We start from the raw sequence: 18,126 nt of genomic DNA, 5'->3' as shown, positions 1-18,126 counted from the left end.
AAAGCATATTAAGTATCTTTTAGTTCTAAATAACATAAAAACATAGTATAAAATAATAAGAATACTTCTTAAATATATGCATAAAATAGACGTTATCAGTTTCCCAATATACCATATATCCCACCATACATGTAATGCATCCATATAAAGTCCTCGACTCTAACGCTAACCTGCCAGCTCTCCAATCAAGATGTGTATACCATATATAACAGTCACTCATAAAATATTGGGTTTATTCCAACCCCAAGTGAATGTTATGTGTCAAATCATAGTCTTACATTCACTTCTTGCCATTGGCCAAATCATGGTGTTTCCTTGTAACGCCAATGGCCAAATCTTGGTCTTACATACAAGTGACAGAGGCTAGATATTGGTCTTTTCATACAATTGGTCTTACATACAAGTGACAGAGGCTAGATATTGGTCTTTCATACAATTACCAGGGGCTAGATCCTGGTCTTTCATACAATTGACAAGGGCTAAATCATGGTCTTACATATAATACATAAAGTTATATGTTGTTAGGGATCAGATTGACAATCGAACAGATGATCTAACCCAACAATAATAAATCAAACAAGAACCTTGCAATAAGGCTTTAGACAAAGAGTTTCCAGGCTATCTAACCTAACCGCATAAAACCATTACTATCCTTACCTTAACTAATTATTATTAGGTTTTTATTCAAAAATAGTCCAAATTAGAGACAAAATTTGACGTAATTAACAATGAAACATTTTTGTTTAGATAAATTAAATTGATTTTAACCCACCGATCGATGATCATTTTACAAGACCTTAGAAAGATTAAACACAACCAAAGAAGAATAAAGTCTAACATCCTTTGAAAACTTCGGTTCCTTTTGACAATTAGGAAGTTGATGAAGATGGAAACAAGCTACAAAGTAGAGGCTCTCTATAAATATCCACCAACAATTCTTAAACTTGATAAAATGTTAGTCTTCTTCTTGCAATAACAATACTCTTAAGCATTTAAGACCAAAATAAATCTTTTGTTCTGAAGGAGAGTTCAAGTAAAGTATCAACTTCTTCCTACTTTGATCTTAACACTTTACGAGACAAAAACTTGAGATAATATGGAGATGGGAAGCGCTCAATTTCATGGTTTGGAGATAGCTAGACAAGAGATACGTGTAAGCCTTTAAATCATCTTAATCTAAGTCCTTACCTATTGAGTTTTGATGCTTTAAGACACCATGCCTCTAGCAACAAAAGACTACAAGTGTAAGAACATGGTTTTATGATTAAACAAAAGCCAACAAAAGACTACAAGTGCAAAAAAAGTCACTATATTACCATAAAATTTTGACTTTGACACCGTGTTATTTTTTTTTTTGCAATTATGTCACTGTATTTACAATTTTGTTGCAATATCAACCAAATGACCGGTTCTCCCTGTTCTCCCGGTAAGCATTTTTTTTTCTGAATTGCAATAAAGTCACTATGTTTACCAAAATTATGATTTTGACACTATGTTTTTTCCTAATTATGTCATTATATTTAAATTGTGTTGCAATATCAACCAAATGACTACTTACCATCAATCTAGCACATTACCAAATAAATGACATGAAAATATTGTGACATAGAAGCCACATCACATCTCTATGTGCTGCAGTGTGTTTTATTAAATGCACCTAACTCCACACCTCTAACATTACATGCACGAAAGAAAAGTCAGTCTGATCCATGGCCGCGGCACAACCCTCTATAAGGTACGATGCGGCAAGACAAAAACCTCCCTATAAAAGGAGGGTCACCCCTCCTCATTTCTGTCCACCAATTCTTCTCTCACTCTCTCTCTCTCTCTCCCTCTCCTTCTCTCTTTCTCTCCTTCCCTCTTGAGATTTCGATCCATCATGATTCGACTTCTCGTTCTGTAATCTAGTTAGCGAAGCTTTGGAGGTTTCAGAATGATAACTAAGGAAAGGAAGTAAACGTCGAAGTTCTGCTCGAGACTATTTAGACCTCATCAAATTGAGTAAGGTACACTTACTTTATCTAACCTACTTAGTTGCTTCAAGAATATTCAGGTGAGTTATTTCACTATACTATATGTGACAATATATATCATTTGTATGTTAAAATGTGAGGACTGTTGGAATAGAGTTACATGAATTGACTAATTCACCTATATTCTTGAAACACTTAAGTAGGTTAGATAATAATAAGTGTAACTTACTCGATTTGACGAGGTCCAAATAGTTGTGAGTATAACTTCGATGTTTACTTCATTTCCATAGTTATCCTTCCGAAATCTCCAGAGCTTTGCTAACTAGATTATAGAACGAGAAATCGAATCATGATGAACCGGAATCTTGAGAGGAAAAGACAGAGTTGGAAGAATTGGTGCATAGAAATGAGAAAGGGTGACCCTCCTTCATAGGGAGGTTTTTGCCTCGTCACGTCGCGCCCTATAGAGGGTCGTGTCGCAACCATAGGTTATACCGACTTTTCTTTCGTGCACGCAATGTTGGATTGATGGTGAGATGTGGCTTCCACGTCACAATATTCTCTTGTCATATATTTGGTAATGTGCTAGATTAATAGTAACAATCATTTGGTTGATATTCCAACAAAATTGTAAATATAGTGACATAATTGAGAAAAAAACACAGCGTCAAAATCGCAATTTTAAAGAACATTGTGACTTTATTGCAATTCAGGAAAAGTGGTTACCGGAAGAACATGTAACCTGTTATTTGGTTGATATTACAACAAAATTGTATATATAGTGACATAATTGCGAAAAAAATAACTCGGTGTCAAAATCAAAATTTTATGATAGGACAATGACTTTTTGCAATTTTCCCTTAAATAAATACAAGACTAAAGTACACGAATGGTCCCTATGGTTTAGGGTAATTTGCGTGTTTGGTCCTTAACCTATTTTTTTAACTCGAAAGGTCCCTATTGTTTGTTTTTGTTACGCGGTTGGTTCTTGTTTTACCTAAAAAGACTATATTGCCTTTGATTTTTTAATTTATTTAAATAAACATACCCCAACCCAACCCCTTCACCTTACCTAACCTACCCCACCATTTTTCCATATTTAAATAATTATCTTTTTAGGTAAGACGGTGACCAAACGCGTAACAAAAACAAATAGTAGAAACCAAACGCGTAACAAAAACAAACACTAAGGACCTTCCAAGTTAAAAGAATAAGTTAGGGATCAAATTCGTAAATTACCTTAAACCATAGGGACCATTCGTGTAATTTACTCTAAATACCGTCTTCTTTTCTAGAAAAATGTGTTACAGAAACGATATATATGTTTAAAAAATTACAAGAATCGTCCATACCTAATAGAAAATGTCTAGATTACACCCTACGTACGGCCCCAATCCTACGATATATTTCTTTGTTTCGTCCCTGCACTTTTTTAGTTTCACACTTTGACACATGAATTTTGTATATTTGAAGGTTTGCTCCTTACATTTTTGTAGTCATGCAAGTTGAGTCCCCTACAAAAGTGGGTAGTAACCTACTCGTTATTAACTAAAGGAAAGTAAAAGGATATAAAATGAGCGGGTGGTTGGCGTGTTTTGCTTACTTTGATTTGCATTCAAATTTGTAATCCGGTCAAATTTCATGCATAATATTATTTTCTTCTTTTATAGCATGTTGCTTATTGTGGCAGAACTAATAAGTTGACTCTAAGTAATTGTACAGTTTATATCTTTGTTATTGGGGAATTATAAATCTATGAGAAAATTTATATGCTTTCCATTAGACAAAAAGAATTGACTGTAATTTAGATAAAGATGATTAAATATTTATATAATCTCTATATTATCGATGATTTGCATACGTTATCATTTTAAATATATTATGTCTCATAAATTATTGTATTTTGCGCGGCAGCATGGAGAAATCACCATTGTTTATTAGGGAAAATTACCCACCTACCCTCACAACTTTTGTATTTATCGAAAATTTGAAACATTATATTTCAGATGTTCGTTTATGTTTTCATATCTTAACATTACATATTTGAATATGGATCAGGAAAGTTTATTGAACTTAAGTATAGAGATTGGTGTCTGCCTTAAATTCTTCTGTGACATCTATTTTGGTTAACAGGTTGCTGACTTCCAAGTTTTTATTAAAATTTAAAAGGGGGATCCTTAGGGAGATCATATATATATATATATATATATATATTATCCCTATGGAAAGGCTCTATTGGCTTTGTAAGAGACGATTTTCAAGAAGTTAAACCATAAAAAGTTAACTATGTTTGATAAGATTGTTACGAAAGTCAAAAACTCAAAATGCATTGAATTGTTGGGTCTCACAAACCAACAACCCGAATTCTCTTTTGACTTGTTTGCAATGTTCATTTTTACTAACGTCTTAGTAGTAGTAATGAATTTAGACAATACAATAAACCTCACATCTGCATTTTCTTTTTGCAGGCAACAACTTTTTAGATATTTATACATTGTTTTTGAAATCTTAAAATGAATTGTCGAATTGAAAGATAAATAAAATATATTGTTATTATTCATTAGAACGGTTTTACAATAATGATTTTATCTATTAGTCTTTCTTTTATTATTAAAAACTAGAAAGCAAAATCATATCAAAAACATTTTTTGCGTTTTTATTTTTGCGGCAGAACTTTTTTGATATTTTATTTTGTACCCTTCATTAAAAAGTAAATAATGGATGGACACTGGGGGTGGAACCCACAAGCTGCAGGTTAAAGCCCTCTTCATCCCCCCCAAGCGACCCCCAAATATACCACACATCTGCTGATAAATCTCTCTCTACAATTTTTAATCCCAACATGACCACCCAATGTTTGTCACGAGAATTACTAGTAAAATTACCTCGAAATCTGTAGAGAATATTTGCAACAGTAAGATTCCTGTGAAGATGACTCAGTCAGAGCTCACCGGAGAGTACAATGACCAGAATGTTGCCGGAGGTCGCACGATAGTCGTCGGAGTGAAATTAGATTCAGAAAGCAGAGAGTTACTCACTTGGGCTTTGGTGAAAGCAGCTCATCCTGGTGATCGTGTTATTGCTCTTCATGTTCTAAACGACAATGGTATGAGCATCGTTTTTGATTATTTTGTAGAAAGCAATAATGGGTTTTGTTATATTCTAGGGTTTATGATGAAATTGGGTTTTTCTCTTGTGCAGAAATTGTGGATCGTAATGGGAAATCTGCACTGCTATCTCTTGTGAAAGCTTTTGACTCCATTCTCGCTGTTTATGAAGGATTTTGTAACCTCAAACAGGTAAATTATTAATCTTTCATGTGCGCTCTTTCTATTTTCGTAAATATTCTGTGGGTTTAATTAAACTTATTCGATGGAATAATGATGGAATTAAATTATGCTTCGAAAATGTGCAGGTGGATCTTAAGCTAAAGATCTGCAGAGGTACTTCAATTCGAAAAATCCTTGTACGAGAAGCGAAATCTTACGAAGCCAATGAGATTATAGTTGGAACTGCAAGAACGCATCATGCGATTAAATCGTCATCTTCTGTAGCAAAATACTGTGCTAAAAAACTATCAAAGAACTGTGCAATTATTGCGGTTAATAATGGCAAAATAGTGTTCCACAGGGACTCTTCTTCATCACCGTCTAATGTCGGTGCAAAAGGTGAATTGAATACGCAAATACTATTTCTGGCAAATTTTGAAGAACAAAAAAAAAAAAAAAAACTGGTTTTAATTTTTGGGTATTTAATTTTGCAGAGAATTCAGATCATCATAAAAAACGATTGTTGGGTGTGATTCATAGATCACGTAGTTTGAATCCCAAATTACTGCATAACGGAGACGAGGAAATTAAATGCAATCAAATTGATTGCAAGAAATCCGATTTAGCTTTAGTAAAAACCGAATCAGATCGCCTGAAAAACGGTTTCAAATATAATTGTTCAATTTGTTCGCCGGATTCAGTTCTTCCAAACACTGCTTGTGTTCTTGAAGAGACTAGTGATGATGACAATTTCATGGCTTTAGTACCCATACAGAACCTTCAATCTTCATCAAATTCAACCCACAATTTACCCGATCGGAGACCCGGTTGGCCTCTACTTCGTCGAGCCATTTCCTCAAATCGGCTTTCCTCGGATCGATCACCTGCTCGACAGATCTCTGTGGTTCAGTGGGCCATGAGGCTGCCTTCTAGAAACTTGTTACAGATTACAAATGTAGCTGATAACAAAAAAGATCGATCTTTAGATGGTGAAAATGGAGCTCTTGTTCTTGTTAATGGTGATGAGATTCAATCTGATTCATGTTCTTCGAAGAGGGATTCAGTAAGCTTACCTGAAGAACTCGAGGGTCTTCATGAAAAATACTCGAGTAGTTGTAGATTGTTTAAATATCAAGAACTTGTAGCAGCAACAATGAACTTCAAGCCCGGTTTGTTCCTTTTACTGTTTCCATCATATGTTTATTTAACTTTTTTATACTTATATTATATGAATTTGTATTATTCTGTTAAATAACGATTTTGTTAAAATTTTCAGAGAATATTATTGGTAAAGGAGGGAACAGTCAAGTGTATAGAGGTTGTCTTGCTGATGGCAGGGAACTTGCTGTTAAAATCTTGAAGACATCTGAAGATGTGTTGAAGGAATTCGTGTTAGAAATCGAGATTATTACTGCTTTACATCATGAAAACATAATTTCCCTTTTTGGGTTTTGTTTTGAAGACACCAAACTCCTTTTGGTTTATGATCTTCTGTCAAGAGGAAGCCTTGAAGATAATTTGCACGGTATATGCAAGTTTTCGTGTTATTATGTTGATCTATTTTGACCATTTTGCCCCAGGGGCGTAGCACAGTTTGTTCTAGAGTTGCACATAATGTTTTGGGTTACTGTAACGTAGGTCAGCTTAGGGTAACCTTTATTTATTTATTTTTTTTTTATTTTAAGACACATGTTTATTTTTCATTTTTTGTGTTACTTTTTCTGATGTGATTCTCTGTTAAATCAGGAAATAAGAAGGGTAAAGGATTCGGATGGAATGAAAGATACAAGGTTGCTTTGGGGGTAGCTGAGGCGCTTGTTTATCTACACAGTAAAAGTGAAAAACCCGTTATACATAGGGATGTTAAATCATCAAATATCTTATTGTCTGATGATTTTGAGCCACAGGTGTTGTTTTCATACATTTACTACATCGGCTCTTTATTTATTTATATATTCATTTATTGTTAACTTGATTATTCCTGTTTGCTTATTTTCAGCTTTCTGATTTCGGACTTGCTCAATGGGCTACACCCACTGGATTGCATATAACTTGTACCGATGTTGCCGGCACATTTGGGTTCGTATCTTCATTTCAGTTTTGATTGTTCAAACTTCGAGTAAAAAAAATAAAATGTTGTCCGGATAAATGATATTTAAAAAAAAACTACTAATGGTGAATATATGATATTATGATGCAGTTATTTGGCTCCAGAGTACTTTATGCACGGAAAAGTTACCGAAAAAATTGATGTCTACGCGTTTGGTGTTGTGCTTCTTGAGCTTCTTACAGGAAGGAAACCAATAAGCAGTGCATATCCAAAAGGCGAAGAGAGTTTGGTTATGTGGGTATGTCCACTTGACCACTTGTAACTCAAAAGCACATGTTGGTTTGTTTTTTGTTTTTATCAAGACACTAAAAGAGACGTACATATCTATGAATATCCAGGCAAAACCGATTCTGAATAGTGGGAAATTTGCTCGGTTGTTGGACCCAAACTTAGGTGAATACGATGCTGATCAGATGGAAAGGATGGCTCTCGCTTCTACCCTCTGTATTAGACGCGCACCACGTGCTCGACCAAACATGAGCACTGTAATCCCCTTTTCCTTTTTCTTTTTCTTTATCTCATGTTTGGATAAATGACGTGTAAGAAATATTTGAGAAAATGACAGCGTACTTGGGGAAATGAAAGGTAAAAGTAAATCAGGGTAAATTTGTAAACAAATTAGGACTTAATGCGGAAAGTCTGATTGTTACTTTATGCCTAGTTTGTTACGTTGGACATGACATGACATATCAGGTTGTAGTTGTAGTTGTACTGGATTTGGCATGAGTTAGGTCTAGTGGGACAAATAAATTGATGTTTTGTCCAACTTTTAGGTTGTGAAACTACTTGAAGGTGATGTGGAGGTGACAAAGTGGGCCCGGCTAGAAGTGGATTCAACGGGAGGGTCGGACTCAAGACTACATATCACCAACATACCAGAAGAAGAAGATGAAGAGTTTTCACAATCAAATCTAAGGTCACATCTTAACCTTGCATTACTTGATATTGAAGATTCGTCTCTTTCGATGAGCAGCATTGAAGAAAGCATCTCGATAGAGGAATACCTTCGAGGGAGGTGGAGCCGATCATCGAGCTTTGACTAACCGGAAACCGGTGTGTGTGTGTGTGTGTGTGTGTAAATAGGGGTTTTGAGCCATTGGATTGTTGATGGATGGATGAGAGGTTGTTTGGTTGTGTGTTGTTACCCTCCTCCTCCTTGTTACATCTCAATTTGAAATCAAGAACTGAACATCAATCACAGTGAGCTTTTTTTTTTGTTGATTAAGTGTGACTAGACATGCTTCTTAGCTAATAATATCATAATTCTGTTTTTTATGCTTCTATTTGTTTTTTTCAAATATTTAAGAAATCGGTACATTGGTATAGAGGTGCACATGGACTAGGCCAAAAAGAAAAGTTTTTTTAATTTTTTTTTATAAAGGACCAAGGAACTGTACCAAGTAAATACACTTATTAGTTATTAGTTACTGAATTACTTTGGTTTGTTAACAAACTTGTTATAGTAAAGTAGAAAAACCAAGTGGTCTACTAAAATTAACAAACTTGTTATAGTAAAATAGAAAAACCAAGTGGTCTACTTAAAGTTGCATCATTGTACATGGTTACTAATTTACTATTGGCCCAAATGAAATGGTTTCTATTGGTCCAAATTGGTTGTACGTCTCTTTTAACTCTTTTAAGTTTAAAGTGTAAACCATTGCCTTTACATATAAACGAGGTTTTTAAGCCCGCGCCGCAAGGCGGGTATTTAAGCAATAAATTTATTTAAAGTACATTGCTATGAATGAAACATCCCATTAATGGTCGTTTTAATGTTTTTTTTCTCAAATATTATGAAAGTAGATTGCTTTTGTAATGTGTTTTTTCTCAAATATTATGAAAATAGATTGCTTCAAAAGCTAAAAAGTCATAAACCATAAGTAGGTTGCCTAAAGACCATAGACAATGTTATAACATATAATTGATTTTTTCTTATTAACGTATTGTGCTTTGAAAGTAAATTTGGTCCTAATTTTTTTTTTCTGAATATTTTTTTTATTAGCTTCCTTTTATATTGTTGGTGTATACACAGTCCATAAAATAAATTAAATGATGAGTCAACTATTGAAAAACAATAATAATTGCCATGAATATGATTATAGCATGTTTTATGTGGTGTTAGGAGCAATGTTTTAAAAACCGGTTCGAACCGGAGAAAAAACAGTTCAACCACCGATTTTATGCAAATTTATAGACCAGATCGAACATAATGTTTTTTTTAAACCTGGTTGAACATGTGTGATAGAACCGGTAAATAACCATGTGCATTGGTTTATTGAACTTGGATTGTTAGATTTCACTTTAGCCTATTATAAAGAGTCAATTTCCAAGGAAAACTGAATACTATTCGATCAATCAAGTTATTAGAAGTGGACCAACGGTTGAACCGGTTGAATTGACGGTCGAACCAGAAATCGGTCATCAAATCTGTTTAACTAAAAAATTTGTTTTTAAAACCTTCGTTAGGAGCACATTTTTAAAAAGTCAATTATAAAGAGTCAATTTCCAAGGAAAACTGAATACTATTCGATCAATCAAGTTATTAGAAGTGGACCAACGGTTGAACCGGTTGAATCAACAGTCGAACCGGAAATCGGTAATCAAATCGGTTTAACTAAAAAATTTGTTTTTAAAACCTTAGGAGCACATTTTTTAAAACCGCATACTTGTGGTATGTGTTATGAAATTGTTTAATCAACATGTATAATATTACAACATGAATGATAAAAAGTAAGCCTATAGTCCACCTAAAATAGAATAAGAATAGCAACTATAATTGTTAGTTTATCATGAACCCAAATTGCCATAAACTCTTAAATGACATTTAAATAAGAACGAAACACAAACCAATTTAACAGGGCCACATACATAGCTTTTTATCAAAATAATTTATATTTTAAAACGCAATTGTGTTTTTCAAGAACAAATATTAGTTCCTACAAAACTAACTATGTTCAAAAGTCTTTGTTGCTAGAAAGAAAATATACAATGGTTGTCGGGTTGACCAGCCACTTTCAGATGGATCTTTCATTTGACCCTAAAAAAGTCAACCCATATAATCAACCAAAAAGTCACACAAAATGAAAAATACTTTTCAAAAAGAACTCACTTGATGATGTGGTAAAGCTGGTTCTCTGGTAGATAAAGGTGTCAACTTCTTTTTTGAAGATGATTGGAGAGGGGCCAATGTGAGATAATCTTTGGCAAATAAGTTAAAAGGAGTTCTTTTCTATGCAAAATCATTCAAGGACATTAGAAAAAATCGATTGGTGGTTGAAGAGATGGAATTTAAATCAAAATTAGGTATTTTTTGTTACCTGAAAACAAAAAAGGTGATTGGGGAGGGGTCAAAACCAATAATGCACCCATTAGAAGTTGATTTGTTTGATCTTGAGATTGGAGAAAAGGGGAATTAGCATATTTTCTATTGAAAAAGGGTATGGTGTCTACATGTCAACCATCTGCTCATACCAAATAAGAATAACAATGTTTAAGAAAATGTGTTTGTTTCATGTTTAGTGACCAGTGTTCACGCTGTATTCATTTGAAGACTAAATTTGAAAATATAGAATTTATGATGACGTGGACCTCCGTTTATGTGGCCATAATGGTGGGTAATTGTTGCTACAATAGCTTTAGTTTGAAGGGAGCTCCATCTGAAAGTTCACAAAGATGATGATGAATTGATGATTATCGTTGATTATAAGGTGTTCCCCTGCAAATATGAGGAGATTTTAGTATGTACCTTTTAAATTTATGGTTTATCAACGATATAGAATGAAAGAAATCAAGGGATTTACACATACAAACCATTGATGAAGAACATTGTTGCTGAAGTAATTTTAATCTTGTTCGGTAGTAGCTTAGATCGGGCGCCAAATAGATAGGTTGGATTCATATTTCAATCCATGATTCTGATTTGAATTCGTTCATGCCATTTTGCGATCACTGCGTCTCCATAATATACTCCAGTTATTATTCTAGAAGATCGATAACCTTAAATAAAAAAAAAACTTTGTCACTAGTGCCTGCTTTGTTATAAAGAAAGAGTACATACCTGGTTTGTCTCAGATTTAGAGTAGGAGATGATTTCTATTGATTGCAGTAGCTTTTATCAATCGCTGCAGAGTTTTAACTCTAGGGTGCCATTTCAGATTTGCACAATTGAAAGATATAAGAACAGATGCTTAGAAGAGTGGTGGCGGTGGTGGGGATGAGATCTGGCGGATATGGAGGTGGTCATTGAGTAGCAGTTGAGGAATAAAGATGGTATCACATAGTCTATCAAAATCATATCACACCGTAACATAGCTCCTAAGTCCAACCTATTAAATATTAATGGAGAACCTTCACTTAGACATTATATCAAACAATTTGGGTGTGTAAACTGAAAGTAGAAAGAAACACCAAATTACCATTCTTCCCTTTTCCTTTTCTTTATTCTTTACTTTCTTCTTCAATCAACAACCATGTACGGGAATGAAAGATCTGTAGTAATAGGGAAGATAAAAATTAGGGCAAATATTAGTGCCTTTTGTATGATCAAGTAGAAAAACAGGTGAGAAAATGTCGTCTTCTCCCAGCAAAAAAATCCGGAGTTGCCATGATAGAACTTTTCGATTCAATGTATCTTTCAAAGATTCATATAAATATCTACATAATTATTGATGAGAAAACTGTCACCAATACCTTACATACGTATGGTGAGAAAATTCTTGATGCTCATCAGAAATGGTTTCAGTTCCCCATTGTTATCCTCTAAAAAACACAAAAAAATTGAAATCACGATAAGAAAAAGGAAAAGAAAGTTGATGAGTTTTGAAGAAACACTAACCCTTCGTTTTCAGTTTATTCCTTTCTTCAAAATAGGAACAAAGAAACCCCAAATTCAACTCTATTTCAAAACCCTAGAAATTTCCAGCGCCGATTGCAACAATGAAAATGTGAAGATGAATAGATGGGGGTGGTTCGAAGCAAAAGGTGGGTGGTTGAAGGCGATACATAGGACATGAGTGGTAGAATGCGGTGGTTGGTTGAAGGACTCGTCGACTGAGAGAAATGGGAGACAACATTAAAGAAAAAGAAGTTAAGAGACATATTAGGTGGAGTAAGAGGGAATACTGGAGAAGATGTCAAAGAAAACTTGCGACCTTCCCTTTTCAATCCCATACCATATGCAGTCCTGGAATGCAGTCCTTTTTCAGTCTCACACTCCACATACTACTTCTTTATCAACCCACACCGCCAACACTGTTGTTAGGAAGTGACCTTAAGAACAGTGAAATAACATTTGGAAAATGTTATGTTTTATAATACGATAGACGTGGTCATTTATTTTAACAAATAAAATTCTTATATATACACATATATTATTGGACGTAGATTATTAACCAAGTATTGTAGAAAATGACTAGGACGTAGATTATTAACCAAGTATTGTAGAAAATGACTAGAATACAAACGGAATAAATTTGATTTTTCCTTTCTTAATTGTAACATTCTAACTTCAATTTTTTCCTTATTAACATATTCTATTTTGACAAAATTGCAAGAATGATCCATATGGCTAGCTAAAATTTACCACTTTGATCCAAAAATGTTTAGACTAGCATCAGGGATCCAAACTTTTCATTTTGTCATGAGTTTGGTACAATTTACTTTAAACTTTTTTATAATGACGATTTTGCCCCTATTTTTTGATTTTTTCAGTTTTTTTATTTATTTAAATATTTTTCTAATTAAAAAATAAAAAGGAAATCTCTCTCTCTCTCTCTCTCTCTCTAATTTTAAGATCATACACATTTTCTCTCTCATATTTCTTACTGGGACCTCAATTAAAACCTCAATTAAAAACCTGCAATAATCCAAGAAAATACAACAACAATAGCTTCGATTTTTATGATGGATATCAAGAAAATATGACTTTGTACGTGTCTCTTTGTCTTATTCAAAGTTGCAAAAAACGCTAGACGTTCGCTAGACGGTGGACTGGGGTCTAGGGGTTAATCGGTTAGACGGGGATTAATCGGGGAGCATTAATTATTAAAAAATTAATTCAAAAATTTATAAATCTAACTTTAATACTAAGAATATAAGTAAATAAGCATAAAAGTTCAATAATAACTTAATAAGTTTAACAAGCACAACCATTTATCATCCAAAATAAGCCCAAAAGTTTAATAATAAGTTTAACAATCATACAAAATCACCATCCAACAAGTCCATAAAAGTTTAATAATAAGTTTTACAAGCACAAGAATTTTCTTCTAATCTTCTCCACATACTTCCATTATTTGAACCCCATCCGACTCATATTCGTCTTCTTCTAACACTTGCTCCTCACTCTCGGACTCGAAATCTTAATCCATGTTGTTTTTATCCGGGATAACACCATATTCCCAACCAACATCATCTGAATTACGTTTATATGCACGAGGGGCGGTTGATCCAACAAATGTAGTCGAAGCATTAGATGTCATTGATTGTAACTGTTATAAAAAAAATCACATTAACACATTAAAAATGCTCACTCACATCAATTTATCATCACTTCATCTAATATTGACTATATCATCACATTAACACCATATTCATATCAGTTTAACACATTAAAAAATCATATTAACATATTAAAAATACTCACTCACATATCATTTTAACAGAAAAATTAAGTAGATCATCACATTAATACCTCCCTTCATCTAATATCATCACAAATCAGTATCACAAATCAACATGCTCTATATATACTTCATATCAATTTAGCAGAAAAATTAAGTATATAGTTCATATCACAAGCCAAAACAGGTATAGAAAAAAAAATTAAATTCTTATGCTTCATATCGAGGTACTGAAAATGCAGAAAAAAATGCAGTGAAAATAAAGAAAAAAATATGTTGCTTAACAACTTAAATCAAAGAACGAGTCCATCTGTTGATTGTTGAACCAATACATTTCAAATTAAATCAAAGAACAATTTTCAGAAGCAGGATATCGAGATTAATAGAGTAAATTCGATGTTTGACAGCATAAATCGAGATTAATAGAGGTTAATCAGTTGAGAGAAGTCCTTCGGTTCTTCACAAATTCATTGATTAACAACTTAAATCGAGTTTACTAGATAAAATCGAAAGTTTACAGCCTAAATCGAGTTTAAAGAACTAACCAGTGTAGATGATAAAGGCCGCTGTTGGAAAGAATGGAGGCTCTAAAAGCGACAAAGACGGAGGAGGAGAAACGGGAGGGTGCAATTGGATTTCATGGATTCCGACTTCAAGAGGTGATGGCGACGACGAGGGTGAGCTTCAAGTTCTCCCAGCTTTGAGTCGAGAGAAAAAGTGAGAAAACGTTTTCATAGGGGACAATGGAATGAGAAGTGAGAACGAACCCTAGCAAAAGTTTTCAGTTTTGAAAATTTTGCCCCTAATTTTTTTTGAAAATTCGTTGACCAAAGTTGACCAATTAAACCACCTAGAGCCGATTAGCACCGATTAGCTCCGAGTTTGACCGACGTTGACCAGCCCCGATTATCTTGAGTGATTACACATAAACGTGGTCGGTTGCAGTCCACCTAGTGTTTATGTGCCGATTAATCGGCCGCCTAAGCCGATTTTTACAACACTGGTCTTATTATGCTTCTTCTTTATTAGTCGTAACCCAGATTAACGATGCTTGGGTTGCGTATTACCGATGGCGACAAAAACCTAGTTATTCACGTGAAGATGACTTTAGATCGATTAGGGTTTTCTAGAGGTGACCACGACTTTGACCCACATTGTTGGAGCTTTCTGGAAATGCTTCCGGAGACTAAGGACCCAGAAACGAAGATAAAATTGTAACCCATATTGACGATGCTTGGGTTGTAGATTACCGATGGCAACAAAAACCTAGCTATTCACGTGAGATGACTTTAGATCGATTAGGGTTTTCTGGAGGTGACCACGACTTTGAGATTAGAGGTTAGTGGTAACAGAGACGATGGGGGTTGAAGAAGTGATATGTGCATATTTAGTGTGTATTTAGTATAGTTTTTTATTCATATATTAGCTAAATTATCGCATATTATGGACAAAAGGTACTTAAAAGTGTTAAATTATGTTTTTCAGTCCAAAGATGAAGCTCGGAAGTAAAAGGAAGCAAGAGATGCGGTTAGGAGCTCGAGAGTGGAATGAAGAAGGAAAAACACTAAAAAAAACTTCTACTCGTCGAGTCAGATAGATACTTGACGAGTCCGGTCGAGGAATCAGAAGGATAATGACTCGGGATCCCAGATAGTTATCGCAATACGGGGAATGTGAAAGGGACTCGACGAGTCACCACTTGACTCGACGAGTCGGATCGCTTATTTAAAGATAATTCCACAGATCGAGAGAAGAGAGTTCTGGGACGATTCAGAAGTATCTTGCTACGATTGAGAAGCCTGAAAAACCCTAGAAGACGACGAAGGAAGCTAGAATTCAATTCCGGAGAGTAATTAAGGCAAAATTTCATCATTCCATTTATTCTTTTGTTTATTCATCATGACTAAGCAATTTGACTTTGATTGTTTGCTGTTATTTACTTTAATTATGAGCTAAAACCTTTAGACTTCTGTTTGGGGATACAAAGTTGACAATATGGTTTGATTGATTGGTAGGATTAATTCTAAGTTGGTGAATTTTTGTTATTTTAGCTTGCTAAAGAACCTTGTGTGTGAATAATAATTAATTTTCTGTTAATAGGAAGATAATTGATTAGCATGAACATCTATTGATTATTGTCCTCATATGATATATTGTGACCACATAGTTATATGTCTAGGATTAATGAATATGAAACTAGAATTAATAAGAAAATTGAGTAAATTCATGTGCAAGCTTGTAAGATGACTATCAAACAAGAGGTTAATTAAAAAGACTAAATTAGTTAACTATTTCAAGTCTAACTTAACCCGAATAATTAATCTAGTAAATATAATTAAATCAGACAATTGGCCATTGTTTGAGTTAGTTTATTTACTAAGGATTAGGGTAGTGAACATGAACCTAATCACTTGAATCGGTAACCAACGAAAGAATTAATCCATTGCACTATTACCTTAAAAATCAACCATAGAGTTAACCAAGTTGAACTAAACAGAAGTTCCTTTCCAATTATTGAATCTAGTTAAATCGTTATTTTCTAGCTTAAGTTAGTAATAATTAGTAAGTTTCTAGTCTTGTAAAACTAGAGAACAACCCCTGCTTTTTAATTAACTTAGATTAAATTAGTTTTTAGTTTAATTTGTCGTTCCCTGTGTTCGATACCCTGCTTATTTAGCTATACCACAATTGATAGGTTCACTGCCTTTTGTGTGTTATTTGATAATTAAAAGTAGGTTTAAAACTAGTGGGTTTTACACACATCAAGAAGATAACCCTAATCTGAGTTGGATCTGCAATGTGTAGAGTCATATTTTTGTGATATATTGAAACCTTTGGTAGTTGTCTTAGTAGCGAATGGTGTATCATTATCGAAGGTCTTCATGACTTCGATAGTGTATGTATTTTATCAGGTACATTTGTAATTTCCCTTTTATTGTCGAAGTCCTTATATAATTTTTGTATCCGTCGAGTACACTATAAATAGTGTAGGTACCTAAGTCATTTCTAACTTTTGCAACTTGTGCATTGTACTTCCTTTATCTCAAATGTACTTGTACCCTCTCCGGATGAATATGAGTTGAAACCAAATTTTATTTACTTTCTTGTGTACATTTGAACTCTGATTACATAAACGATTGATTAAAACATCTTTTCACAGCAGGAATCGACATATTGATTGAAGAATCTTATTCACGTTTTCATTTTATTAAATCATTTGTCCTGATTCAATCTTCGGCTAGTGAAAACATAATTCTTCGATTGATCCCTATGATTTAACGATTTTGATATCGTTAAACACTAATTTATATCTGATTTCTTTTTCTTCAAGTTGATTAAATTTTCAATTCGATTTAATGGAAAATTTGAATGTTAACACCATGATGAACTATGCTAATCTACTTGGATCTTCCACTAAGATTCCGATGTTGCTTCCTGAATATGATGATCAGTGGGCAAATCATATGGAAGATTACCTCATTGGAATCGACGAGGATTTTTGGAGATCGACTGAAAAAAGGTCCATTTTATGCTGATCGTCTTCAAACAGTTGGTATGGGAGGTAAAGATAAAGATATGATTGCTCAAGGTAACAAGCAAAAATCGAATGGTAAAAGATGCATTTGTGTGTTACGTGGAGCTTTAACATCGGTCGAATATAAGTACATCTGTTGCTGCAAGACTGCACAAGAGATCTGGAACACACTTAAGGAAAAATTCCAAGGAAATGAGCGGACTAAGAAAAGCTCGGTGACTCAATGCTTATCGGAGTTAGCCGACTTCAAACAAAAGGATAATGAATCTATCGAAACATACTATGATTGATTCAATGAGCTCATTTACAAGTGAACCATGTATAATGTTGTTCGTACAATTCTCGAGTTCATCATCACTTTCATGTTTGTACCGAAGAATGAATGGAAGAATATATGTTTGATGATTAAGACTACTAAGGATTGCGACACTTACTCACTGTCAAATCTATAACATTCTTAAAGCTCACGAGTCAGAGTATACAGAAGAAAATAGCAAATTAAACTTTGGAGGTCCTTCGACACTAGTCTCGAAAACCACTAGGAAGGAAGTGTGTTCAGATAGTGAAGCAGATGAGAACAAAGAAGATGTTTTGATGATATCTGATGAAGAAGTTGTGG

General features: G+C 34.0%; 1 protein-coding gene and 2 long non-coding RNA genes across 11 annotated transcripts; 1 reads left to right on the top strand and 2 right to left on the bottom strand.

The window, feature by feature from the left end:
* The first annotated feature begins 4,758 nt into the window (after positions 1-4,758).
* On the top strand, positions 4,759-8,633 carry LOC111910805 (protein kinase STUNTED). The gene is made up of 10 exons (XM_023906621.3): positions 4,759-5,079; positions 5,175-5,272; positions 5,389-5,641; positions 5,737-6,411; positions 6,519-6,767; positions 6,989-7,149; positions 7,242-7,321; positions 7,443-7,590; positions 7,691-7,837; positions 8,126-8,633. The coding sequence occupies exons 1-10, from the start codon at positions 4,827-4,829 to the stop codon at positions 8,393-8,395; spliced, it is 2,334 nt and encodes a 777-aa protein (XP_023762389.1). The 5' UTR covers positions 4,759-4,826; the 3' UTR covers positions 8,396-8,633.
* Positions 8,634-10,225: 1,592 nt separating this feature from the next.
* Positions 10,226-12,639, bottom strand: LOC111910806 (uncharacterized). Of its 9 annotated transcripts, XR_002856644.3 has the most exons (8): positions 12,503-12,635; positions 12,187-12,401; positions 12,042-12,110; positions 11,768-11,840; positions 11,410-11,677; positions 11,163-11,300; positions 10,462-11,067; positions 10,226-10,389 (listed from the first exon to the last, which is right to left on the bottom strand). It is a non-coding gene; the product is annotated as an uncharacterized LOC111910806 (long non-coding RNA). The 9 variants fall into 9 exon arrangements; XR_006186128.2 differs by having other exon boundaries at positions 11,159-11,677; positions 12,524-12,639; XR_006186090.2 differs by having other exon boundaries at positions 10,462-10,581; positions 10,670-11,067; positions 11,159-11,677; positions 12,187-12,633.
* Positions 12,640-13,501: 862 nt separating this feature from the next.
* LOC111910800 (uncharacterized) lies at positions 13,502-14,733 on the bottom strand. Its single transcript, XR_002856631.2, has 2 exons — positions 14,518-14,733; positions 13,502-13,840 (listed from the first exon to the last, which is right to left on the bottom strand). It is a non-coding gene; the product is annotated as an uncharacterized LOC111910800 (long non-coding RNA).
* Positions 14,734-18,126: the final 3,393 nt, after the last annotated feature.

This window comes from Lactuca sativa, chromosome 1, assembly GCF_002870075.4.
Source record: "Lactuca sativa cultivar Salinas chromosome 1, Lsat_Salinas_v11, whole genome shotgun sequence".
NCBI classification, from domain to species: domain Eukaryota; kingdom Viridiplantae; phylum Streptophyta; class Magnoliopsida; order Asterales; family Asteraceae; genus Lactuca; species Lactuca sativa.
The sequence above is the reverse complement of the archived record's forward strand: the minus strand, read 5'-3'. Positions and strand labels throughout refer to the sequence as shown.

Bases quoted from the DNA above. Each gene is read 5' to 3' on its own strand.
- LOC111910805 (XM_023906621.3), top strand. From the start codon at position 4,827: ATGTTTGTCACGAGAATTACTAGTAAAATTACCTCGAAATCTGTAGAG. The intron at 6,412-6,518 runs GTTTGTTCCTTT...TAAAATTTTCAG, and splicing joins AACAATGAACTTCAAGCCCG to AGAATATTATTGGTAAAGGA. The intron at 7,838-8,125 runs GTAATCCCCTTT...TCCAACTTTTAG, and splicing joins CTCGACCAAACATGAGCACT to GTTGTGAAACTACTTGAAGG.